The following is a 27,249-nucleotide window of genomic DNA, read 5'->3' as shown; positions in this document are numbered from 1 at the left end:
TTTAAGAATATTTTTCTGGTAATATTCTTAGTTAAGACAAACTTGTTCAAATTCCCAATATTCGGTGCTCTTACTTTTAATGAATATGGGCTGAGATAGTGTTCACATATTTGTAAAGGCTTTTAGTAATAAATAATATATAAAACACATTTTGTGGTTGTTGAATGAATCTTAAGAGTTGGCTTTAATCTTTAAACAGAGGGGTTTCAAAGTCCCTTTCTTTACAAATAAAATTTAATCATTTGAGGAATATTTCTCTGAGTTTGGAAATTTTATCAAAAAAACGTATTTCCAACCTTAATACTACGAGAGATCCAGGGAGCTGACTTGCCCTATAAATATAAGTGTTATTTAAGGGAAAACAGGCAAGATGTTCAATCCCAAATTCCTACATGTTTCAGAGAAGATTAAAGGACAGTGGCTACATTCAAACAATAGTAAAATGTTAGCATTATTATAATAGAAAATAACTAATCCGACTCCAATATTAGATCTGTTCCTTTGGCTTTAACCCTGTGCTGTACTTCCTAGGCTCAGTCTTGCTAGTTCTGCAGCTTTTGTAAAGGAATGTTGCCTGTACCCTGAAATATACAGGATAGCCTATTCTCAGCGCTAAACCTTTAAGGATACTAACACTTTTTCTTTCATATAAAGACAACAAGATGCAGAATAGAAAATAACATTTGTTTTATTGGAGGTTTTACAGGGACAGCATAACCTGACCCATGTGGACAGTTGCAAGAAGAAAGGATTCCAAGAACAAAGATTTCTTACACCAAGATTTTTCTAACAACCAAGCATACACTCTCCCCCTTTTAGTATAAAAGGAGCCTGAATTCTGACTTTGGGAAGATGGTTCTCCAGGACGTTAGTTTGCCATCTTCTCCATTTGCTGGCTTTCCAAATAAAGTAGCTATTCCTTGCCCCAACACCTTGTTTCCTAATTTATTGGCTTGTGGTGTGACAAGCAGAATGAGATTGGACTCAGTAACATGGAGACTTTACACTAGCATTTATGAGAGTGAAAGAATCTAGAGAATTATCTTTGTAGATCTCTCTTTTCCTTCTGTTTTCATTGAGACATAATTGACATCCGGATATACCTCAGAGACACTGTGGGTTTGATTCTAGATCACTGCATTAAAACAGACATTGCAATAAAGCAAATCATATGAATTGTTTGGTTTCCCAGTTTTATGTGACCACTGTCCTGTAGTCTATTAAATGCGCAAAACCATTATGTCTAAAAAAACAAGGTAGATTTCTTGATGAAAAAATAATTTATTGCTAAAACTTCTAACCATTATCTGAGCCTTCAGTGAGTCCTGGCAGTGACATGAAAGATAACTGAAAACAGATCATCGTAACAAATAGAATAATAATAAAAAATTGAATACTGAAAGAATGACCAAAATGTCATACAGAGACATGAAAGGAGCAAATGTTGGCACCAATAAACTTGCTGATGTAAGACTGACACAAACCTATAATTTCCAAACAAACAAACAAAAACAAACAAACAAACAAAAAAAACAAAGTATGCCTGAATAACACTGTGTAAGTTCAAAGTGCCCAACATGACTTGGTAATGTATATATTGTGAAATGATTACTGCACTAAATTTCTTAACATCTATCATCTCACATAGTTACCCCCCAAATTTATTTTCTTCTTTGTGATCAGAATTTTTAAGACTTACTTTCTTAGCAACTTGCCAATACAGTTATCCCCTGACATCTGAGGGGGATTGGTTCCAGATCCCTACCCACTTCCCCTACAAATAAAAATCTAAATGCTCAAGTCCCTTGTATAAGGCATACCACAGCCAGCCCTCCTTATCCAAGGATGCAGAACTGTTGGGTACAGGGTGTCAGAGGTATGCAATACAGCATTCTAATTACAGTCACCATGCTGTGCATTACATACTAGTCTTTACTTATCTGATAACTAGAAGTTTGTGCCTTTTGAACCTCTTTACTCAATTCCTCCACCTTCTCAGAACTCCCCTACCTCTGGTAACCAGAAATCTGATTTTTTTTTCTATGAATGTGGATTGTTGGAGTCCACATATAAGTGAGACTGCAGTATTTGTCTCTTCATGTATGCCTCATTCACTTAGACAAAAGCCATGAAGATGCATAAGTGTTGTCACAAATGGAAGGTATTCCCTCTTTTTCATGGCTGAATAGTATTCCACTCTATGTATGCATGTGTGTGTGTGTGCTTATATATAAATATATTTCACATTTTTTTATCTATTCATCTGTCGATGGAGGTAGTCTCAGTTATTGTAAGTAATGCTGCCATACACAGGGAGGTGCAGTGATCTCTTCCACATGGAAGATTTTGTTTCCTCTCAGTATATACCTATACTGGAATTGCTGGATCATACGGTAATTCTATTTTTAATTTTTGAGGAATCTGCATACTATTTTCCATAGTTGTATGAATTTACTGTAGATATTAATATATTAACAGACTCAAAAGATAAATTAATATGTGGGTTTGTAGAAAACAATTAGTGCTTCCGTACTGATGGGCTGGTCGGTTTTATCTGGTGAGCTGTGGGTCTAGCAGTAACTTCTCTTTTCCTACAAGACAAGGCAAAAAAGATAGCATCAGCAGTAAACATAAGTACAGAAATTAAATTCCAGAAGCTTATTTAGAAAATGGACAATTAAAAGCATATTTATAGTAGTAAGAGTCACATAACTAGGAAATGATTCTTTTCAAGTAATTTCAAATGTTCAACTAGTCTCACTCCAGAAACCCTTTTTCTAACCCTGTGTTATATTTTTGATGCCCCCCAAAATGAAAAACAGAGCAGTTGCATATACTTAGTAAATATTTTAGTTTGGGGTCAGTGAGAAAGATTAAATAGAAACATGCATTTTCCCTAATAATGGAGTTTTAAATCTGGCTCTGAGATAAAACCTTTAAAAAGACAATAATTCCAGGAGTGTTCAAGTTTAATAATGCCTCATTTACCCCTCACTGTCAAGGAAATGATGTGTTGCAATAAGAGAGACTCCTAAATAAGTAAAATCCACATCACACTTTTATTGTAAAAGCAGACATCTTTCTAAAACCTATTATTCAAATCAGTGCTATGCAAAGAAATATAAGGTGCATCACACAGGTAATTTTGAATTTTCTGGAAGTCATCACATTAAAATATGAAAAGAAGCAGGATTAGTTTTAATATATTTAATTTAACCTAGTACCCTTATACTATACATTTCTTTGCACTAAGTCTTTGAATCTGGTGTGTACTTTGCACTCAAGCTCATCTTACGTAGGATAAGCCATGTTTGAAGTCACAGCAGCCACTCAGGGCTAAGGAGTCTGGAGCTGGAAAATGCAGTCCCAGTTCCTCCTCAGGAAACAGGGTAGACAGACCACAACCAAATGTGGACCAGTCGGTTACTCAGAGCGTTCCCGCCCCAGCAAACACTTCGGGATGCCGACCCCACATCAGAGCTAACTGTGTTAATTTTGGAGATTCTACTATTTCTCCTGTGGGTGAGGCATCACTGAACCACCACTGTCACAGCACTATGCTTGTAACAGAGCCATTTTCCTAAGGACTACTGTGGTGGGCGACTCCTCCTGAATCCTCCAAAACCACTATATTTGTCTACTTTTTGAAATCAGTTCATTTTTTTCTAGTGGTACTGGACTCTTTTAAAAAATAGAATTATAAATAGAAATTTAATATATGAGAAAAATAAATAAGCATTAATATAATTTTAAAGAAACATTCATTAGATATAACAAAAAAGCTATTCGAAGATGATTAAAATGTGAGTGTGAATGACTAATTCCAGTTATGTTATTACCTTCAGCATTCATTAAGTTATCTTCAAATGTTTACAGACACTTTGAAGTTCATGTCTATCTGAAAACTACTGTCCTAGTTGGCTTTAGACTCAAAGGAATCCTAAGAGAACCATGCAGACACACTGGGCTGGATAGGCCCAGACTCTCATTGTAGTTGGTATAAAATTGTCTTCCCCTTTACTCCTGTGATCAAGACATAACTTTGCTTTTAACAAGAAATTGCTTATAGGGAGTGAAAGGAGTCAAAAGTTAGAAACTTTCATTAAATAAGTCATGAGGATGTAATGCACAGCAGAGTGAGTATAATTATTAATACTGCATTTCATGTTTGATAGTTGCTGAGTTTCTACCTTAAAAGTTCTTATTTTATGGCTGAATAGTATTCCATTGTATAAATATATCACATCTTCTTTATCCAGTCATCTGTCAATGGACATTTAGGTTGTTTCCATGTCTTGGCTATTGTAAATAGCACTGCTGTGCACACTAGGGTGAATGTATCTTTTCAAATTAGAGCTGCCTCTGGATATATATACCCAGAAGTGAGATTGCAGGATCATATGGTAAGTCTATTTTTAGTTTTTTGAGGAATTTCCATACTGTTTTCCATAATGGCTGCACCAAACGACATTCCCACCAGCTGTGTGGGAGGGTCCCCTTCTCTCCACACTATGAACACTTACATTGTCTCCATACTTAGGCTATTATAAATAATGCCACAATGAACATGGGAGTGCAGATATCTTTTCAAGTTAGTGTTTTCATTTCCTTTGGATAAATACCCAGAAGTGGAATTGCTGGATTGTATGGTTGTTCTAGTTTGGATATTTTGAGGAACCTCAATACTGCAGGGTGATATTATATTGAGGTTTTGAATCACACTTCCCTGATGATTAGTAATGCTGAGCATCATTTCATGTACCTGTTGGATATCTTTTCATGTACCTGATGGATGAAGACCTCTATGTCTTCTTTAGAAAGTGTCCATTTAAATCCTTTGCCCATTGTTAATTAAATTGTTTGATATTCTGCTATTGAGATGTATGAGTGGTCACATATTTTGGATATTCATCTTTTATCAAATACATAGTTTGCTATTATTTTCTTCCATTCAGTAGATTGCCCTTTTATTTTGTTGATGGTTTCCTTTGCTGTGTGGAAGCTTTTTCAGTTTGACATAGTGCTACTTGTTTCTTTTCGATTTTCTTGCCTTTGCTTTTGGTGCCAAATCCAAATAATAATAATAATAATAATAATAATAATAATAATAATAATAATTGCCAAGATGGATATCAATGAGTTTCTGCTTATGTTTTCTTCTAGGAGTTTTATGATTTCAGGTCTTATGCTCAAGTCTTCAACAGATTTTGAGTTAATTTTGTATATAGTGTAAGATGGTGGTCCATTTTCATTCTTTTGCATGTAGCCGTCTAGTTTTCCTTACACCATTTATTGAAGAGACTTTTCTTTCTTCACCATATATTCTTGCCTCCTTTGTCATAAATTAACTGACTTTATACATGTAGGTTTATTTCTGGGCTCCGTATTCTGTTCCATTGATCTATGTGTTGTTTTTATGCCAATATCATATGGTTTTGATTACTTGAGCATTATAATATAGTTTGACACCAGCGAGCATGATGTTTACAGTTTAAGGGTGCTTTGGCTATTTAGGGTCTTTTGTGGTTCTATACAGATATTTTTAAGATTGCTTGTTTTGTTTCTGTAAAAAATGCCAATGGAATTTTGATGGGGATTGCGTAGAATCCATAGATTACTCTGTGTAGTATGGGCATTTTAACAATGTGAATTCTTCCAATCCATCAACATGAAATATCTTTCTATTTATTTGTATCTTTCTCAATTTCCTTAATTAATGACATTTTTGGGGGACTTTTGTGTCTATGTTCATTATGTTTATTGGCCTTGATTTATTTTAAGTCTTTTATTAAATTGTAATTTTTTTCATTAAAATTTAAGTTTAATGTTTAAAATCCCAATTTACCTTAGTAGATATGAATTTTTATTCTTTTTTTTCTATTCTAAGCCCCCCTGACTTTTTTCATTTTTACAGATAAAGAGAAGGACAAAATTAAAGAGGTGCCTTGTAAATATTACCCTTTCAGTAACTTTAATCCCATCTATTTTACTGCCGCTTAGTAAATTAAGAGAACATAAAAGGGAAATCAAATAATGCTGCTTTTAATTTCACAGCTTAACTTATATAGATAACAGCTCTAAATGAAATGAAATCAAATTGTGGCTACATAGCTTCTTACTACTACCTAAGCTGTGCAGACAAATGGAGATTTTCATCATAAAATGCAAGTGAATGCAAATGTCAGAGTTTCTGCCGTGAACCATTTAAACTTTAATCTTGGCTACTAGCCCAATCTAGGAAGTAGGATACAACTAGGGTAGGGAAGGCCTCATAATAGTCCATGGTTTACCGCAGAACTTAAACATCTAATGCCACTGAAATGTTTCTTGCAGTTGTAATAGTTGAAGAAACTCTGCATAAATTTATCCTGTTCAATGACATGAAAAGTAGCTAAAAATATTTTCAGTAATGAAATGCAATTCAGACAGCACTCTCATGCAGGCACATTTTTAAAAAAATGGCATGCAACATGGACTACAAACAACTGCACAAATGCATGTCAAGAGTGGAAAGGTTAGACTAAGAGGAAATGAGCTGTAATTTACCCTTTGTTCTCTTTCTCTTTCTTTTCTTTCTCTTTCTTCTCCTTCTCTTCCTTCTCTTTCTTCTCTTTCTCTTCCTTCTCTTTCTTCTCCTCCTCTTTCTTCTCCTTCTCTTCCTTCTCTTTCTTCTCCTTCTCTTCCTTCTCTTTCTTCTCTTTCTCCTCTTTCTCCTCCTCTTCTTTCTTCTTCTGTTTCTTAGTGAAAAGATATCTGTACAGGCAGATGTAAACTAATAAAATGGCAACAACTAAAAGAAAAGAAGAAAGAAATGATATGTAACTCTGAAGCTAATTATCAAGATTCCAAACCTAACAGAAGAAATAAATGTTGGTTACATTTTTTGCAGTTAGAAAATGTAATTTTATTTAAGCCCATATACATTTATATTCCATTTAGACTCTTAAGGATCTAAATCAACTCCTTGGAGTCACTTAAACAGTTCACAGTAGGTCAGAGTCCTTGTTTAATTTGAAGATAGTACAAAGCGCATTCAAGAAGCAGACTCATATGACCACTCATATTGAAAAAAACATTTATTATTGAGGGCTTGTTACTAAGTGAAGTTACAGAATATAAAAGAAGGTACAGTGGTACATTGTACAATGTACCAGCACGAAGTGGTATATCATAAAAGATCAGGTTTTTCTAGACTGTTTTTACTTAATTTCAAGCTATTAAAAAAAACTACAGTAACTGAAAAATCACTGAAAAAAATAATGGACTTATTCACACTACATTGCGATTTAAGAGGTATTGAAGTTTGGATACGTACTTGCAATTAGAATAAGCAGAGAAATGCTTCTTGAATCTGAGGAAAAAAATGAACAATTTTGAAGATATTGAGCATGTATGGGTCCTAGATAGCTACTGTATTTTAATTTTGATCAGAATCTAAAAACGACAGCAAACAAGTTTATTAATGTGCTTTTGGCATGACTGCTAGTGCATCCAAGTCATTTTGATCACAGAACCCCTTTAAAGAGATTTCAGGGTTAGGATCCACCTTGTGATGCTCTTAACAGGAGCCTCACTTTTCACTGTTTTGTGATATAGCTATCATGTCATGGTAGTTAGTACAGGTTACTATGACAGAATTCACTAGATTAGAGAAAATTACATATATGCATCTATAGAAATTACTACTTGCATTTGTCATGGTATCTGCATTACTAAAATAACAGTAAATGTCAGCTATTACTAATTATTTATGACACATTGCTTCTTTCCTACCTACAAATGATTGGAACATGATATTTCCATGTAGAACTCTAAGGTCTAATGATGTAGGGTTATTAATAATTAAAATAATACCTAGTTTGCCAAAGTCCCCAAGTAATGATAATTCTTTTGGAGTGGAATATTCTAGAAAAAAAATGGAAATAGGTAAAGAAAAAGACTAAATAAATCTTAAAGGTCTATACATTCATTGGTGTTTATTTTTTGCCTTTCTATAATCCATAATTATAGTTCATAATTTTAATTTAGTTTTCCTTATAAATGATATTAAAATTTCTCTTTAAAATCTGCAACATAAGATATAAATTTATATTTAATGCTATCAAACTCTTATTCTTGTCCTCTGATATTCCTTGTGTCAAATTCTGTGGTACAATAAGCAAACTTATCATTAGTGTATATTTAAAATTAGCCTTGAATTCAATGTGATTCTACTTAAAATTAAATGATAGAGGAAGGTTTAAAATGATTTAGTGGTTACTCTGGAATAGAAAGTCTCTTCAAAAAACAGGACATTGGTAAAAAACTTATAGCTAATGTTATACTTAATGTTGAAATGTTAAAAATTTTTTTCCCATAAGATCAAAAATAAGACAGGATGCCTAATTTTGCCTCTACACTTCAATTCAACATAATATTGGAAGTTTTGGTCAGAAAGATTTAGTAAAAAAGAAATAAAAATATCCAAATGAGAAAGGAGTATTAAAATAATGTCTATTTATAGATAACATGATCTTTTATATAGAAAGATTCATAAAGACCACACACACACAACTGTTATAACAAATATATACCTTCAGCAAAATTGAAGGACACAAAATCAACACACAAAAATCTGTCATCTTTCTGCACACTAATAATAAACAATCCAAAATGAAAATTAAGCAAAAAATTTCATTTGAAATAGCATCAAAAAGAATAAAATTCTCAGAAATAAATTTAACCAAAAAGGGAAAGTCTTGTCCTCTAAAAATTATAAAACATTGCTGAAAGAAAGGGAAGAAGACATAAATGAATTAAAAGACATCTTGTGTTCATGGACTGGAAGACTTAATATTGTTAAGTTGTTAATATAACACAAAGTAATTTACAGATTGGAGGGAGGTGCCAAGATGGCAGAATCAAGAGACTCACAGCTCTCCTTCTCCCACATATACACCAAGAATTACATCTACAAACCCTCTGTATAACACAGAACACCTCCTGAAATCTGGCAGAGTGTCTCTTACTTTGAAATACAGGATGATTTAGGCAAAATCCAGTAAAAGAAAAAAAAAAGAAAATTGCTGTAGGACCAGTCCTGTGGGGAGGGAGTGGCAAAATAAGAAAGGCACCCTCACACTGGGATTTCCCCACTTTAAATAAAAACAAACAAATAAAAAACAGCTCTTCAAGAGCAGAGTAGATAACTGATACTGCTAAATCCATAAATCCAGAGAAACATAAGTAAAAGGAAGAAGCAGAAGAATTACTCCCAATTAAAAAAAATAAAAAAGGGAAGTCCCCTGAAAGAACAATGAGACAGATCTCAACAATATGCTTGATCATGGGGTGATAAAAGCACTTAAGGAAATTAGAGAAACTACAGATAGAGACAGAGAATACTATAACAGGAAATAGAAACTATAAAGAGGAGTCAATTAAAAGCAGAAAACTCAATGGCTGAGGTAAGAGCCAAGCTAAAGGCAGTCAAAAGCAGATCAGGTAACACAGAGTAATGAATAAGTGACTTAGAAAACAGGATAACGGAAGTCACTCAAACAGAACAGACATAAAAGCAATTAAAAACCAATGAAAGCAATATAACGGACTTATAGGATAATATACAGCATTCCAACCTGCACATAATAGGGATCCCAGAAGAAGAAGAAAGAGAAAGGGGATTTGAAAATGTATTTAAAGAAATCATGACTGAAAACTTTCCAAGCCTAAAGAAGGAAACAGATGGGTATAGAAGCAGCATATCTTAACATAATGAAAGCTATTTATGACACTCCTACAGCCAGCATAATACTCAATGGTGAAAAGCTGAAAGCTTTCCTGCTAAAATCTGGAGTAAGACAAGGATGCCCAATATTCAGTACAGTACTGGAAGTCCTAACCTTTGCAATTGGACATAAAAAAAGAAATAAAAGGACCCAAACTGGAAGAGACAAGGTAAAATTGTCACTATATGAGGATGACATGATACTTTATATAGAAAATCCTAAAGGCTCCACACAAAAACTACTAGAGCTGATAAGAGAATTTGGCAAGGTAGCAGGAAACAAGATTAACATACAGAAATAAGTTGCAATTCTTTACACTAATAAGTAGATATCAGAAAAGGAAAGTAAAGAAACAATTGCTTTTAAAATTGCATCCAAAAAATAAAATACTTAGGAATAAATCTGACCAGGGCTGTTAAATACTCATATGTGGAGAACTACAAAACATTGACTAAGGAAATTAAAGATGACTTAAAGAAATGGAAAGATATCCCATGTTCTTGGATTGGAAGAATTAATATTGCTAAAATGGCTATACTACCATAGCAATCTACAGATTTAAGGTGATCCCTATCAAACTACCCAGGACATTTTTCACAGAACTAGAACAAACAATCCTAAAATATATATGGAATAACAAAAGACCCAGAATTGCCAAAGCAATACTGAGGAAAAAGACTGAAGTGGAGGAATAACCCTCTCGGCCTTCAGACAATACTACAGAGCTACAGTAATCAAAACAGTGTGGTATTGGTACAAAAACAGACAGATGGATCAATGGAATAGAATAGAGAATTCAGAAATAAATCCACAAACTTTTGGTCAATTCATCTTTGACAAAGGAGGCAAGAACATACAATGGAGTAAAGAGAGTCTCTTCAGCAAATGGTGTTGTATAACTGGACAGCTGCAAGTAAATCCATAAATTTAGACTATTCCCTCACACCATACACAAAAATAAACTCAAAATTACTGAAAGAATTAAACATAAGACAAGACAGTATAAATCTTCTGGAAGAAAACATATGCAAAACATTATCTGACATAAGTTGTAGCAATGTTCTCATAGGGAAGTCTACCCAAACAATAGAAATAAAAGCATAAATAAACAAATGGGACCTAATTCAACTTATAAGATTTTACACAGCAAAAGAAATCATAAGCAAAACAAAGAGACAACTTATGGAATTGGAGAAAATATTTGCAAAAGATGAGACTGACAAGGGCTTAATCTCCAGAATATATAAACAGCTCATACAACTTAATGAGAAAAAACAAACAGCCAATCCAAAAGTGGGCAGAAGACCTAAACAAGCAATTCTTCAATGAAGATATACAAATGGCCAATAAGCACATGAAAAAATGCTCTATATCACTAATTATCAGAGAAATGCAAATCAAGACTACAAGGAGGTATCACCTCACACCAGTCAGAATGACCATCATTCAAAAGTCCATAAATGATAAATACCAAAGAGGGTATGGAGAAAATGGAGCACTCCTACTCTGTTGGTGGGAATGTAGTTTGGTGCAGCTGTTATGGAAGACAGTATGGAGAATCCTGAAAAGACTAAAAATAGACTTACCATATGATCCAGCAATCCCACTCCTGGGATACATGCACCCCAATGTTCACAGCAGCACTATTTACAATAGTTAAGACATGGAAACAACCTAAATGTCCATTGAGAGATGACTGGATAAAGAAGTATATTTATACAATGAAATTCTACTCAGCCCCCAAAAATAGTAAAATACTGCTATTTGTAGCAACATAGATGGACCTAGAGATTATCATTCTAAGTGAAGTAAGCCAGAGAGAGAAAGAGAAATACTATATGATATCACTTACATGTGGAGTCTTAAAATAAATGAAAAAGGACAGATGAACTTATTTTCAAAACAGGAACAGTCTCACAGACATAGAAAACAAACTTATGGTTACCAGGGAGACAATGGGTGGGAAGGGATAATTTGGGAGTTTGAGATTTGCAGATACTAATATACATAAAATAGATAAACAACAAGTTCATACTGTATAGCACAGGGAACTATATTCAACATTTTATAGTAATTTATGGTGAAAAAGAATATGAAAATGAATACATGTATGTTCATTTATGAGTGAAGCATTATGCTATACATCAGAAATGACACAACATTTGAAACTGACTATACTTCAATCAAATACATATATATACAATTTGAAGTTATTTACGGATTAATTACACTCCCCATCACCATCTTGAAAATGCATTTTGCAGACACAGAAACATGTAATCTATAATTCACATGGAATCTTAAGGGACTAACAGTCAAGACAATCTTGAAAAAGAAAAGTTGAGAGAACTCACACTTCCTGATTTTAAAATTTACCAAAAAGCTACAATAATTAAACAAAATGTTACTGGCATAAAGACAGACATATAGAGCAATGGTATAGAATATAGAGCCCATATATAAACCCTCACTTATATGAACAAAATGATTGCTTACAAGGATGCAAAGAACATTCCTTGGGTAAAGGGTGGTCTTTTCAACCAACAATTTCGGAAAACTGGATATTCACATCAAAAAGAGTGAAGTTTTACACTTATAAGGTATTAATATCCAAAATATGCAAAAAACTCCTAAAACTCAATAACAACAATGACAAAAAATATTTTACAAATAGGCAAGGGGCTTGAATAAACATTTCTCCAAAGAAGATATGCAAATAGTCAAGAAGCACTTGAAAGATGTTCAACATCACTAATTATTAGGGAAATGTAAATAAAAGCCACAATGAGATACTATTTCACATTTATTAACTAACAGATTATAACTATTATCAAAACTCATAAATTAACACGTATTGGCAAAGAGGTCAAGAAATTGGAAACTTTGTGCATCACTGTTGGGAATGAAAATGATGGCACTTAAAAACATTTTTTTTTAAAATGGAAGACAGTATGGCTGTTCCTTCCCCAAATTAGACAAGTGCTAATCTATAACTCAACAATTCCATTCCTAGGTATATACCCCCAAAAGTTGAAAATAAAGATTCAAACAGATACTTAGATGCCAATATTCTGAGAAGCAGAATTTAGAATATTAGCCAAAAGGTAAAAGCAACAGAGTATCTATCAACAGATGAATGAATAAACAAAATGTTGCATATACAAACACTGGAATATTTTTAGCCATAAAAAGAAATAAAGTTCTGATACATGATACCTTGTGGATGAACTTTGCAGACATTATGCTAAGTGAAATAAGCTAGACACAAAAGACACATATAAAAGTCCACTTATACAAGGTACCTAGGTAAGTCAAATTCATAGAGACAGAAAGGAGAACAGACGTTACTGAAGCTGGGAAGAGGTTTGGGAATGGAGAATTACTGCTTAATGGGTATAAAGTTTTAGTTTGAGATAATGAACAAGTTTTAAAGATAAATAGTAATGATGGTTATACAACAATGTGAATGTACTTAATGCTACTGAGTTGGCTGAAATGATAAGAAAAATTAAATAAAAATTGATCTAGAAAAATTATCATGAGTGTAGCCTGTACACTTCTGAACAAGAAGTGTTCTGCCAGACATTAAAACATATTATGTTACTAGAACAACAAAAAAATGATTCGGTTTTGGCACAGACAGGCACAGAATTCAAGAGAGCCTATAGAAGGCTAGAATGCCTATGGATTTAACGTGTGATAAAAGCTAGCCTTTCAAAACAGTTTGGAGGGAAGACAACTTATTCAACAAATGATACTACTTTGCCATTGGATGGGGGTAGGTGGAGTGAAGAGGGACACAAGCTCATTCCACATACCTTAATGATTTCAAATGTACCAAAGATTTAAATGCAAACAATGCAATCAGGATGCATGGTTGCAATGTTTCTATGATTTCAGCATGGGGAAGTCCAGAAGCTTTTATAAGAAAGACACAACATTCACAGCCATTTGGGAAAAGATTGATACAACCAACTCCCTATGAATATAAAACTTTAGCACATATAAATGACCAGATTGGAGGATAGTTAGATAAAATGTGATGATATATATTAAAGTCATCAAGAATAAGGATACGAATAAATCAAAATACAATTCCAAACCAGACGTTAAATATAAAAAGTGAAAGTTTCAGAAAAATATGAAGAGAGTGATACCATTTCTGTATAAGAAAAAAAGAGGAAAAAACCCCACCAAACTAAATATATAACTACACATAAAAGGATTTTGATCTACAGAAATATATAGAGATACTCTAAACTATTAACAGTGATTAACTCAGGTAATAGGCTAGAGAGAGATCAGGGGATCTAATTTCACTCTGTATACTTTTGCAATGTTTGAAAATTTACAAAAATATATTTGTGTACCAATCATATAACAAAAATTTATAAAAAGCAACCTACATCTAATAGTATAGTATAAAAATCTTAAAAGAAAACTGATAGTGAAAATAAGGCAAAAAAAAAAAACTTAGGAAAATAGATCACTTCACATGAAAAAGGTTTAATTTATAATAAATTCAAATCAACAAGAAAAATATTTTGGAAACCTACTAGAAAAAGGAAAAAAGAATATGAATAAATAAACGTAGACAAGAAAAAGTTCAACCTCATTGATAATTAAAGAAATGTAAATTAAATAAGACATGATTTTGTACCCATCACCTGATAAAGTTCTTAACAATATAAGTACAGAGTTACTGAACCTGGATGGTTTGAAACTGGCTCCTTGATTGTATCAGTAGAATCATAACCTGAAAAAATAAATTTGACTCAATGCACCAGCCTTATCAATATAAAATTATGCATTTAATTTTTATATTTTAGAGAAAGTTTAATTATTTCTCAAAATAAGTAATACAGATACACTCAGAACTTTGCAATTCTGCTCTTGAGTATTTAGTCTAAACATATATTTGCATGAGTAGGTAAGGAAGTATGCATAAAATGTTCGATACAACTTTTTACTTTATAATGGATATCCTAGTAGTTAAGTAACTATAAATCATAAAACTTAGTATTCTTTTAAAAAAGACCTTCCTCAAAGAAAGGAAGGTGGGTTAGATTGTCAAATAAACAATCTAACCTAGCAGCTAAAAGAATTAGAAAAAGAAGAGCAAAAAACCCAAAAGTCAGCAGAAGGAAGGAAATAATGAAGATCAGGGAGGAAATAAATAAAATAGAGATTAAAAAAACAACAGAAAAAAGTCAATCAAACCAAAAGCTGTTTTTTTGAAAGAGTAAAAGATGCAAGCACTATTTTATTCCACAATTTGTATCTTTTTATTTCACTTAGTATTTTGGACATTTTTTCTTAGCAGTTTTAAAACTGACTTAACACCATTTTATGTTTCTACTGATGCTTTTAGTATAGTCTTTCTCTAACTGATGATAAAATCTGATTAACAATCCAATAGGAGAACTGATATTCATTTTTTAAAAAAAAGATCCCTACAGTTTCTTCTCTCCATGAGCTTTTTCTCACAAACAATTCCCCTCTTCTTCAAATGCTCAACTGTATCATTATTTTATAAGTCCTTAAAAAATGCTTATGGTCAAACCTTTAAAAACAGCATATCAACAAACATAGTCTGCCACAGTGCATATTCTTACTAGGACCATGTGACTAAACAGGGATGGGCCAATAAGTACAAATTTATATGCAGTCTTGACATATCATCGAACAAAAATCACCTCTTTCCCCCTAAAATTCCCAGCATTCACCAAGCTACTCTAGGAGGCTACAGGCTACTAGCTTTACAGAAATTATAAAAAGGTGTTCTAATTATCATGCTAACATAATTGTAGTGTGTTCTTCCTCTTTTTGTTACTAAAAATGGTGACTGTAAATCCCAGGAACTTAAAGGATGCTTTTGTAAATTATCAGCAAGACATTACTAAATGTGAATGGCTTAATACTGGAAGTCTATAGAGACGAACCAGCACTGAAAAACAAAATAATGTAGGATCAACCACTTGGGAGTACTGCTTTCCCCTCATTTAAGTGATATGAATTGTGCCTCTCATTCTTGACTTATTTCAAGGCAAAATTCCCATGCTTCAATTTACTCGGAAAAATGATTCTTACCTCTTTCCAGACATAAAAATACCAAAGGAGAGAAATTAGTATACCTGTGTAATGTGCTAGCACATAATGTGCTGACTCTCTAAAAGCATGCAAAACCACAACAGCAGAATTTTATGTAAATTTTGTCAAATATCTGTCATGGAAATGAATATAAGTCTGAATTAAATACTCAGAGTGCTTCTTTTCTTTTATTCTTTTCATTGAGAAAAAAATAAAAACTAAAAGGGAAAGTTAAAAGACAGAAGGAAAAGACATTTGTACCTTTAATGCACTTTGGCATCTCAGGCTCCCAAGTACTGTTGCCACCACAGAAGACTGCGTGGCTGCCATTAAGGGAAAAGCCCTGGAGGCATTCAAGTATCACCGCGTCTCTGTAGGAAAATAATTCTCTACTTTCTGATATCACTTTTCCATGCTCGAGCACTGGAGGTTTACATGTGACTTCTGAAAAGTGAAGAAATTCCAGAATTAATAGAAAGCTACATTCACACAGAAAAACTAGCGCGAAGTAGTAATTTCAAGTGGAGGGAAAGAGGCAAGAAATGAAAGGCAAGATGTTAAGTGAAGAAACAAAAAGACTTTATTTGTGCATTTGAATTCTAGGCAAAAAGATTTAGAGAAACCTAAGAACGTTTTTCCACCTAGAACAGAATGTATTATAGTTCATTGGCTTTCTTCATTTTTTTTTTTCCATTAGTGACAAGTTTTGAGGAAGATCTCACTACCAGATACAAATTCAAGGTGAGTTCAAAAGCAACTTTTGATACTTTTCAGCTCTAGGACTGTTTTTTTTTTAAAGATCATGGTGACACTAGTTAGAGTTCCCCACTCTTTTAGAAAGGTAGCGAAGACTTTTTGGAGAAGGTAATACTTTAAATACTCAAACTTAAAAGTTGAAAAGTCCAGCCATGCAAAATGCTTAGGCCTCACGCTGGTGTACTCTGGTATTCCGCACTCTACTCTACTTGTTCAGAAGTAAAATACAGGTCATGCCCTCTAGACTGACTTCAGGATTACTTTTGCAGAATTGGGAAAAAAAGAACCAAAACTAAAAAACACTGGGCTGGGCAGTGAGTTCCAGAGAACATCTTATGAGGTGAAATCTGAGAAGTGGATGATGGCCAGATAACATAAAGCCTTTTAAACCTGAAGAGTATTCTTCCTCCTTTTCCTTGGATCAAGATTTCCATCAGGTATCATTTCTCTTCAACTATGTGAACTTTGTTTATCAATTCTCGTGTTCAAGTCACTAATAACAAATTCCCTTAGATTTTGTATATCTAAAACAAGTTTTGTTTATTTCACTTTCAGCTTTGAAAGATGTCTCCCTGAAAAGAATTCTAGTTTAAGTGCTTAATTTTTCTTATAACACATTAGCAGCACTTATTTTTTATAGTTCCCTAAGAGAAGTGAAGTTGGGTAAGGTGGTGGTTAGGTGGCTGTGACTTTAATATATCTTTTACCACTCTTGCTGGCTCCCTTTTATTTCTTTCTTTCTTCCTTCCTTTGTTCTTTTTCTTCCTTCTTTCATCCCTCTTTCCTTCCTTCCATTCTTCATTTCTTTCTCTCTTTTGCTTTGTTTTCAGTAGTTTTATAACAATGTGTTTAGTTAGCTGGGAGTTCCTTGGTAAATTTAAAGTTTTTATTTAACCCACTAGCGTCACTGCATTTCTTAGGTAGCAACATAGGACCCTGAGTGTTCTCTGCCCAGGCTAAGGCTCTACCAATTCTTCCTTTTCTCTCTTGCTTCTGCTGCTTGAAAGAGAACCAAGAGGTGGAAGCCCTGAAATCAGGAAGATAATTCCTTCTACCATGTCAAAATAGTTTCCAAAGACTTAAGCAGAGGAGCTGATCAGTAGTCCTAGCCAGAAAGGACCTACATCATTTCGGTAAATAAAGACTTTTCCTGCCTTTCAGTGGCTGTGAGATTTCCTTTCTGTTGCCAAATAAGAATGCCCAGGAGAGAGAAAAATAATAACTCTATGAGGTGGGGAACAGTGCAGATAGGGGAAATATTGGCCTTATTTGGAATATGACAGAAATGTCACAGTATGAAAAATGAAGCTAACTGGTTACAGTCTGGGAAATCAAGCACAGTTTTGGACCTGGAAGTGAATTTATTGAAAGCTGCTTAATTAGCTGAAATGGTAAGAAAAAGAAAATAAAAGTTGATCTGGGAACATTAACATGAGTGTAGCCTGTACAATTGTGGACAGGAAGCATTCTGCCTGACATTAAAACACATTCTAGAAGTAGAGTGAAAAGAATGATTTGCTGTTGGCACAGACTGGGACAGAGTTCAAGGGAGCCTACAGAAGACTAGAACGCCTATGGATTTAATGGGTGACAAAAATTGGCCCCTTAAAACAGTTGGAGAGAAGACAATTTACTCAACAAATGGTACTACTTTGCCATTGGCTGGGGGTGGGTGGAATGAAGAGGAACACAAGCTCATTCCACATACCTGAATGATTTCAAATGTACCAAAGATTTAAATGCGAACAACGCAATCCCAGGATGCATGGTTGCAAAGTTTCTATGATTTCAGCATGGGGAAGTCCAGAAGCTTTAATAAGAAGGACACAACACTCACAGCCAGGAGGGAACAGATTGATACACGCAACTATCTGTTAATGTAAAACTTTAGCACATATAATGACCGCTGATTGGAGAACAGTTAGATAAAATAGGCGACATATAGTAAGGTCATCACAATAAGGGTAAGAAGAAATCAAAATACAATTCCAAACAAGACGTTAATTAGAAAAAGCATAAGTTTCAGAAACATATGAACAGAATGACACAATTTCTGTATAAGAAAAACAGAGGAAAAATCTACCAAACTAAATGTATAACTACACGATAAGGATTTTGATCTACAAAAATATATATAGACACTCTAAACAATTAACAGTGATTAACTCAGATAATAGGCTAGAGAAAGATCAGGGGATCTAATTTGACTCTGAATACTTTTAAAATGTTTGAAAACTTACAAAATTATATTTGTGTACCCGTCATGTAGCTAAATGTTACACAAAGCAAACTTCATCTATTAGCATAGTATAAAAAACTTGAAGAAAATAACTGACTAGTGAAAATAAGGCAAAAATACAAACAACAGAAAAAAGTTCACTTCATGGTAATTGGGGCTTCATTTTATAGAGTCAAATCACTGAAAAAGTAATTTAGAAAGCCAATAGAAAAAGGAAGAAAAAATACAATACATAAACATAGAGAAGAAAAAGTTGAATCTCACTGATATTAAAGGAATGTAAAATAAAATAAAACATGATTTGGAACATCACCTATAAAGTTCTTAATAATATAAGAAGGATAAAGAGTTACTGAACCTGGATAGTTCGGACCTGCAGGATTGGCTGAAGAGGCGGTCTTGCTACCTGCAATAAAATTTGAGTCAAAGCACAAGCCTAATCAAAACAAAATTATGTATTTCATCATTTGCTTAAGAAAGAAATGATTATTACTCAAGTGAAAAACACGCATACACTCATCTTTGTAAGTCTACTACAAGGAATTCAGTCTAAATATATATTTGCACATGTAGGTAAGGATGTATGCATACAATGTACAAAAAACTCTGTAGTTTAGAGTGGAAATACTAGTAGTCAAATATAAATCATAAAACTTAGTGGGCGTTAAAAGCTTCAAGTAGTATTATATACCATAGTTTGTATATTTTACTGGTTGGCATACTATGTCTTGGACATTATTTCGTATTAGCACATTTAACCTGACTTAACAACATTCATGTTAGTACTGGAGCTTTTGGTATGCTCTTACAGAAACTGATGATTAAACAATGATTAACAATCGCATAAGGAGAGTTGATTTTCAAGTTTCTTTTAATCCCAGTAGTTTCTTCTCCACATAAGCTTTGTCTTACAAACAATTAATTCCCCTCGTCTCCCAAGCTGAAAGAGTATCAATGTTTTCTCAGTCCTTAAGAAGTGTTTACGGTCCACTGTTTCAATGTAGCATACCAGCAAACATAGTCACAGTGTGTATTTTCACTAGGACCTTGTGACTAAACAGGGATGGGCCAATGAGTACAACTTCTTCACGTATCATCCAACAAAATCACCTCTGTCCCCCGAATCTTCACAGCCCTCACCTCACCCCGGTACTCTAGGGCGAAACGGGGTACCAGCTTTAAAGCATTTCCAAACAGGAGCTCTAATTACCATGTTAATATGAATAATTCCCCTCTATCTTTGGAAATATAAGTTCAAAAGGAAAAAGACAAACACAACAGAGGCCAGTCATGGAGCTTTGACTTCCACACCTTCATTAAACAGGAAAGTAAACTCACAGCAGTGTTGTTAACTTGAGTGAGCAGAGCCCCCCCAGCACCCTGAGTACCCTCTGCCCAGGCTCGTGCTCTACCCATTCTTGCTCTTGTCTCGTGCTTCTGCTGCTGTAAAGAGAAGCCAGACGTGCAATCCCTAAAATCAGGAAGATAATTCCTTCCATCACATTCAAATAGTCTCTCAAGACTTAAGCAGAGCAGCTGATCAGTAGTCCCGGCCAGCAATCACCCAGTTCATTTCAATAGATAAAGACTTTTCCTGCCTTTCAGTGGCTATGAGGTTTCCTTTCTGTTGCCAAATAAGAATGCCCAGGAGAGAGAAAAATAATAACTCTATGCGGTGGAGAATGGTGCGGGAGGAAGGAATACTGGTCTTAAAGGGGGCAACAGATATGTCCCAGTTTGTAAAATGACGCCAACTGGTTGCAGTCTGGGACATGGAGCACAGTCTTGGACCTGAAAGTGAAAGGACTCAGTGCTACTAAATTAGCTGAAATGGTCTGAAAAGAAATAAAAGTTAACCTGGAGACATTATGATTAGCGTAGCCTGTATATATGACAAAAGTGTTCTGCCAGACATTAAGACTTACTGTAGAAGTACAGTGAAATGAATGATTTGCTGTTGGCACAGACTGGGACAGAGCTCAAGGGAGCTTTCAGAAGACGAGAATGCCTGTGGATTTAACGGGTGACAACAACTGGCCCCTGAAAACTGTTGGAGGGAGGACAATTTACTCAACTAATGATACCACTTTGCCATTGGCTGGGGGTTTGTGGAGTGAAGAGGAACACATGGTCATCCCACATACCTGAACGATTTCAAATGTACCAAAGTTTTAAATGCAAACAATGCAATCAGGATGCATGGTTGCAATGTTTGTATGATTTCAGCATGGGGAAGTCTTGAGAATTTTAGAAGAAAGACACAACACTCATAGCCAGGAGGAAAAAGACTGATATATACAACTATCTCTTGATGTAAACTTTAGCACTTAGAAGGACCGCTGATTGGACAAGAGTTTGAATATGACGATGTATATTGAAGTCATCATGAGTAAGGATAAGAATAAATCAAATTATATTCCAAACAAGACATTAAATTCAAAAAGAATAAGTTTTTAGAAACATATGATCATAATGATACAATTTCTGTGTAATAAAAACAGAGGAAAAATCTACAAACTAAATGTGCAACTACACATGTAAGAATTTTGATCTACAGAAACATATAGAGACACTGTAAACTATTAGCAGTGATTAACTCAGATAATAGGCTAGAGAAAGATCAGGGGATCTAATTTGACTCTGCGTGCTTTTGCAATGATCGAATACTTACAAAATTCTATTTGTGTACCCTTCATGAAGCTACATTTTATACAAAGCAACCTACATCTTATAGCATGGTAGAAAAATCTTACAGATAAACCTGACTAGTGAAAATAAGGCAAAAATAGAAACGCCGGAGAAAAGTTCACTTTATGGTAATAGGGCTTCATTTTATAGTGTCACATCACCGAAAACCTATTTTAAAAAGCCAGTAGAAAAGGGAAGAAACAATATAAGAAAAAAAGAAATACAGAGAAGGAAAAGTTGAATCTACTGAGAACCGAAGAAATGCAAATTAAAATAAGGCATGATTAGGTAGCCATCACGTATAAAGTTCTGAACAATGTTAGAGGGATAAAAGGTTACTGTACCTGGATAGGTTGGACCTGCAGGATTGGCTGAAGCGGGAGGCTTGGTACCTGCAGAAAGAAATTTGAAACAATGCACCAGCCTTATCAATACAAAAGTATGCATTTCATTTTTTTGCTTGATTTAGGAAAAGACTGATTGTTTCTCAAAATAAAAATCCACATACACCCAGAAGATTGCAAGTTTACTCCCAGGAATTCAGTCTAAATATACATTTTTACACGTAGGTGAGGAGGTATGCATAAGTTGTACAACACAAATCTGTAGTTTATAATGGAAATGTAGGAGTCAAGTATAAATCCTAAAACTTAGTGTGGTTTAAAAGCTCTTCAAGTAGTAGTATATTGCATAGTTTGTATCTTTTTCTGGTCGGCATAGTATGTCTTGGACATTCTTTCACATTAGCACATTTAAACCTCACTTAACATCATTTATGTTGCTCCTGGTGCTTTTGGTATAGTGTATCTGAAACTGATGATAAAAAAATGATTAACAATCCCATAAGGAGAGTTGATTTTCATGTTTCTTTTAATCCCGGTAGTTTCTTCTCCACGTAAGCTTTGTCTTACAAACAATTAATTCCCCTCGTCTTCCAAGATGAAAAAGAACCAATGTTTTCTCAGTCCTTAAGAAGTGTTTACGGTCCACTGTTTCAATGTAGCATACCAGCAAACATAGTCACAGTGTGTATTTTCACTAGGACCTTGTGACTAAACAGGGATGGGCCAATGAGTACAACTTCTTCACGTATCATCCAACAAAATCACCTCTGTCCCCCGAATCTTCACAGCCCTCACCTCACCCCGGTACTCTAGGGCGAAACGGGGTACCAGCTTTAAAGCATTTCCAAACAGGAGCTCTAATTACCATGTTAATATGAATAATTCCCCTCTATCTTTGGAAATATAAGTTCAAAAGGAAAAAGACAAACACAACAGAGGCCAGTCATGGAGCTTTGACTTCCACACCATCATTAAACAGGAAAGTAAACTCACAGCTGAGATGTGACTTGAGTGAGCAGAGCCTCCCTAGCACCCTGAGTACCCTCTGCCCAGGCTCGTGCTCTACCCATTCTTGCTCTTGTCTCGTGCTTCTGCTGCTGTAAAGAGAAGCCAGACGTGCAATCCCTAAAATCAGGAAGATAATTCCTTCCATCACATTCAAATAGTCTCTCAAGACTTAAGCAGAGCAGCTGATCAGTAGTCCCGGCCAGCAATCACCCAGTTCATTTCAATAGATAAAGACTTTTCCTGCCTTTCAGTGGCTATGAGGTTTCCTTTCTGTTGCCAAATAAGAATGCTCAGGAGAGAGAAAAATAATAACTCTATGCGGTGGAGAATGGTGCGGGTGGTAGGAATACTGGTCTTAATGGGGGGACAACAGAAATGTCTCAGTTTGCAAAATGAAGGCAACTGGTTGCAGTCTGGGACATGGAGCACAGTCTTGGACGTGAACGTGCATGGACCCAGTGCTGCTTAATTAGCTGAGATGGTCCGAAAAAGAAAATAAAAGTTGACCTGGAGACATTAAGATTAGCGTAGTCTGTACATTTCAGGGCAAAAGCGTCCTGCCAGACATTACGACCTATTCTACAAGTAGAGTGAAAAGAATGATTTCCTGTTGGCACAGACTGGGACAGTGTTCAAGGGAGCTTACAGAAGACGAGAACGCCAATGGATTTAACGGGTGACAACAACTGGCCCCTCAAAGGTGTTGGAGAGAGGACAATTTACTCAACAAATGATACTATTTTGACATTGGCTGGGGGTGGGTGGAGTGAAGAGGAACACAAGGTCGTCCCACATACCTGAACGATTTCAAATGTACCAAAGATTTAAATGCAAGCAACGCAATCAGGATGCATGGTTGCAATGTTTCTATGATTTCAGCATGGGGAAGTCCAGAAGCTTTAATAAGAAGGACACAACACTCACAGCCAGGAGGGAACAGATTGATACACGCAACTATCTGTTAATGTGAAACTTTAGCACATAGAAGGACCGCTGATTGGAGAAGAGTTCGAATACGACGACGTATATTGAAGTCATCTTGAGTAAAGATAAGAATAAATCAAAATACAATTCCAAAGAAGACACTAAATTCAAAGAGTGTAAGTTGTAGAAATACATGAACAGAATGATACCATTTCAGTGTTAGAAAAAGAGAGGAAAAATCCATCAAACTACATGTGCACATATAAGAATTTTGATCTACAGAAATATATAGAGACACTTAAATGTTAACAGTGATTAACTGAGGTAATAGGCTAGAGAAAGATCAGGGGATCTAATCTGACTCTGCGTGCTTTTGCAATGATCGAATACTTACAAAATTCTATTTGTGTACCCCTCATGTAGCTGCATTTTATACAAAGCAACCTACATCTTATAGCATAGTATAAAAATCTTAAAGATAAAACTGACTAGTGAAAATAAGGCAAAAAAAAAAAGTCGGAAAAAAGTTCAGTTCATGGTACTAGGGCTTCGTTTTATAGTTTCAGATCACCAAAAAACTATTTTAGAAAGCCAGTAGAAAAAGGAAGAAAGAATATAAGATATAAAGAAATACAGAGAAGAAAAAGTTGAATCTCACTGATAACCGAAGAAATGCAAATTAAAATAAGGCATGATTAGGTAGCCATCACGTATAAAGTTCTGAACAATATTAGGATAAAAGGATACTGTACCTGAATAGTTTGGACCTGCAGGATTGGCTGAAGCGGGAGGCTTGTTACCTGCAGAAATAAATTTGAATCAATGCACCAGCCTTATCAATACAAAATTATGGCTTTCATTTTTTTGCTTGATTTAGAAAAAGACTGATTGTTTCGCAAAATAAAAGTCCACATACACCCAGAAGATTGCAAGTTTACTCCCAGGAATTCAGTCTAAATATACATTTTTACACGTAGGTAAGGATGAATGCATAAAATGTACAACACAACACTGTAGTTTACAATGGAAATCCTAGTAGTCAAGTATAAATCCTAAAACTAAGTGTGTTTAAGAGCTCTTCTAGCAGTAGTATACTCGATAGTTTGTATCCTTTTCTGATTGGGTATAACTTCTTTATGTATCATCCAACAAAATCATGTCTGTCCCCCTGAATCTTCACAGCCCTCAACTCACCACGGTACTCTAGGGCGATACGGGGTACCAGCTTTACAGCATTTCTTAACAGGTGCTCTAGTAACCCTGTTAATATGAATAATTCCCCTGAATCTTTGAAAACAGTAGGACAACAGGAAAAAGACAAACACAATAAATGCCAGTAGTGGAGCTGTGAGTTCCATACCTTCATTAAACAGGAAAGTAAACTCACAGCTGAGATGTGATTAGGGGAGGGTTAGTCTTTGAATTTTAAATTCTAAAGAAGCCAACTACCCTTGTTTGTGATAGAAGTTACAATTATTTGTCCCAGTTTGTCAGTTGCTTTTGTTTGTTTTCTTCCTCTTTGTTGCATGGTTTTAAATTGAAATTCAAATCGATGTCCAGCTTACTCTTCATATTTATCAGGGTAAATATGGCAGAATACAATCTAAAAACAACTATTAAAATCCAGAATTACACAGTCATCTGTGAATCTGTTGTGCAACATCCAGAAATGTCCTGTTATTTTTCTAGAGATCATGAGCAAGGCACGTAATATCATACCAAATACATTTTTGATCTACAAAGATGTGGACCCATTGAGACTCCAGGGCCACTTATTTAGAAACTATCAATATATGTTTATTAATTTGACAAATTCTTAAAAGCCGTGCTTTCTTAGTTCATTTAGTGTATTCTGAATCCATATAAAAATAAGCTAGCTACTTCTATGATAAAAATTATTCTTTTATTTACATTTTAGCGTGTTTTTTGTATAGATCATAATATAAAATTTTTTGGAAATAGAGATTAGGAAATATTAATTTCCTTAATTTTCTTCTAGACATTTCCCTTGACCCCTCTTTCTGTCGTCATTTGATGCCTTTTTAATAAACAGAAATTAATTTTTTTTCCTGGAGAAAGTAAAAACTGATATAGCATACATTTTATTCCAGTCTGTCTCTAAGGAGTGGGGTCTGTTCTATAAAAGAAGAAGGTGTTTTTAAAAGAAAGCTATCTGTGTGTATATAGAAATATATATGAAGAAAGATTAGCAGAAAAAGAATTAAAATATTAACAGTAGTTATCACTAGGCAGTATAATTATATGTGACTGATTAGTTTTTCGTATCTTCCTCCTACATTTTCCAAATTCTCCTCAATGAGCCCGTTCCATATCATAAACATTTGAAAATAAGAAAGAAAAATGACAAACTTGGAAACAGAAATACTGTGTGACAACTTCCTTCTTTAAGTAATCGAGACTATTTATATATCCTAAGTGTATTTTTCCCAACTAGATAATGTGTGCTTTCAGCACAAGAGAAGAGAATGTAAGAATAACAGCAATCCAACCAAGAGAAAGGAGCTTCGCTAGATACTGGGGGAGCTTCAGCATCTTCAAGTGCACGTGTTTGAATCTCTGTGAAGTCACTTGACAGATTTTATGAGTCTCAGCTCTTATTCTGTTGAAATGAATTGGCCCTTTTCCAGACAAGATTTTAATTGAGGTGTTCTCCAGGTTTACAGTAACTTTGTCAAGGAAGGACACTGAACTAACAGGATATTTTTATTTAGATGACAGCATGGTTGATTACTGAATTCCCCGGAATTTATTTGTTGATAATCACAATGCCAGCATTTCACATAAATTACAAGTTCCAAAGAAGTGTTTATTGCCCTCTGTTGTGGTTGCTATGTTGCACACAAGAAAGTATGGCATAAATTGAGATACCGAGTAGATAAGAGTGAGAATAATGAATGACTTGACCTTTCCATGTTGCTTCTTCATCAAAGGAAGAGTGTTCTCAGAGCTGAGCAACTAAATAAAAAGAGCCTCATTTCAGAACACGTACAAGTCTCTCATAACACAGAGATTATTTCCTTGAGCCTCTTTTTCTTAATGATGGTTTTATCAGAAGAAAGTAAACAGGATCTTGGTAGTTTGGAGGTGAGTCAGCTTCAAATACCATATCCTCCTTCCCTACTCACAGTCAAGATTGAAAGAAGCTACTGTATAATCCAGGATATCAGTGTGGCTCCCTTGGCCACACTGAGGCCGCTGCTTTATTTTTAAGGATAGGAACACTGTCCTTCCACCAATGGACAAACCCTGATGAGGCTCATCTGCTCGCCTGACACCCCCACATCCCTCATCATTGTTCTCCTACCTCACAAGACTTCCCAACATCACGTGTTACCTGCATCACCTTTGAACACTCTCATGTCCTTCAGCATGGGGCTGTGTCTTTGGAGTCTGCTTCTTTACCTGTATTGCC

General features: G+C 34.7%; 1 protein-coding gene across 3 annotated transcripts in view; it reads right to left on the bottom strand.

The window, feature by feature from the left end:
- Positions 1-2,386: 2,386 nt before the first annotated feature.
- The window catches only part of LOC116279904 (membrane cofactor protein-like), a 281,425-nt gene continuing 256,562 nt past the window's right edge, over positions 2,387-27,249 (bottom strand). For 2 of the 3 annotated variants that reach the window (XM_072948463.1, XM_072948462.1), the window contains 9 exons: positions 24,569-24,616; positions 21,885-21,932; positions 19,211-19,258; positions 16,119-16,301; positions 14,476-14,523; positions 7,855-7,905; positions 7,316-7,351; positions 6,547-6,790; positions 2,387-2,591 (listed from right to left, as the gene is read on the bottom strand). In XM_072948463.1, the coding sequence (XP_072804564.1) occupies positions 2,519-2,591; positions 6,547-6,790; positions 7,316-7,351; positions 7,855-7,905; positions 14,476-14,523; positions 16,119-16,301; positions 19,211-19,258; positions 21,885-21,932; positions 24,569-24,616 (779 nt within the window). In that variant the 3' untranslated portion in view covers positions 2,387-2,518. The remainder of the gene's footprint in view (positions 2,592-6,546; positions 6,791-7,315; positions 7,352-7,854; positions 7,906-14,475; positions 14,524-16,118; positions 16,302-19,210; positions 19,259-21,884; positions 21,933-24,568; positions 24,617-27,249) is intronic. The other variant, XM_072948464.1, reaches the window with a different exon arrangement.

Source organism: Vicugna pacos, chromosome 23 (assembly GCF_048564905.1).
Source record: "Vicugna pacos chromosome 23, VicPac4, whole genome shotgun sequence".
Classification (NCBI taxonomy): domain Eukaryota; kingdom Metazoa; phylum Chordata; class Mammalia; order Artiodactyla; family Camelidae; genus Vicugna; species Vicugna pacos.
The sequence above is the reverse complement of the archived record's forward strand: the minus strand, read 5'-3'. Positions and strand labels throughout refer to the sequence as shown.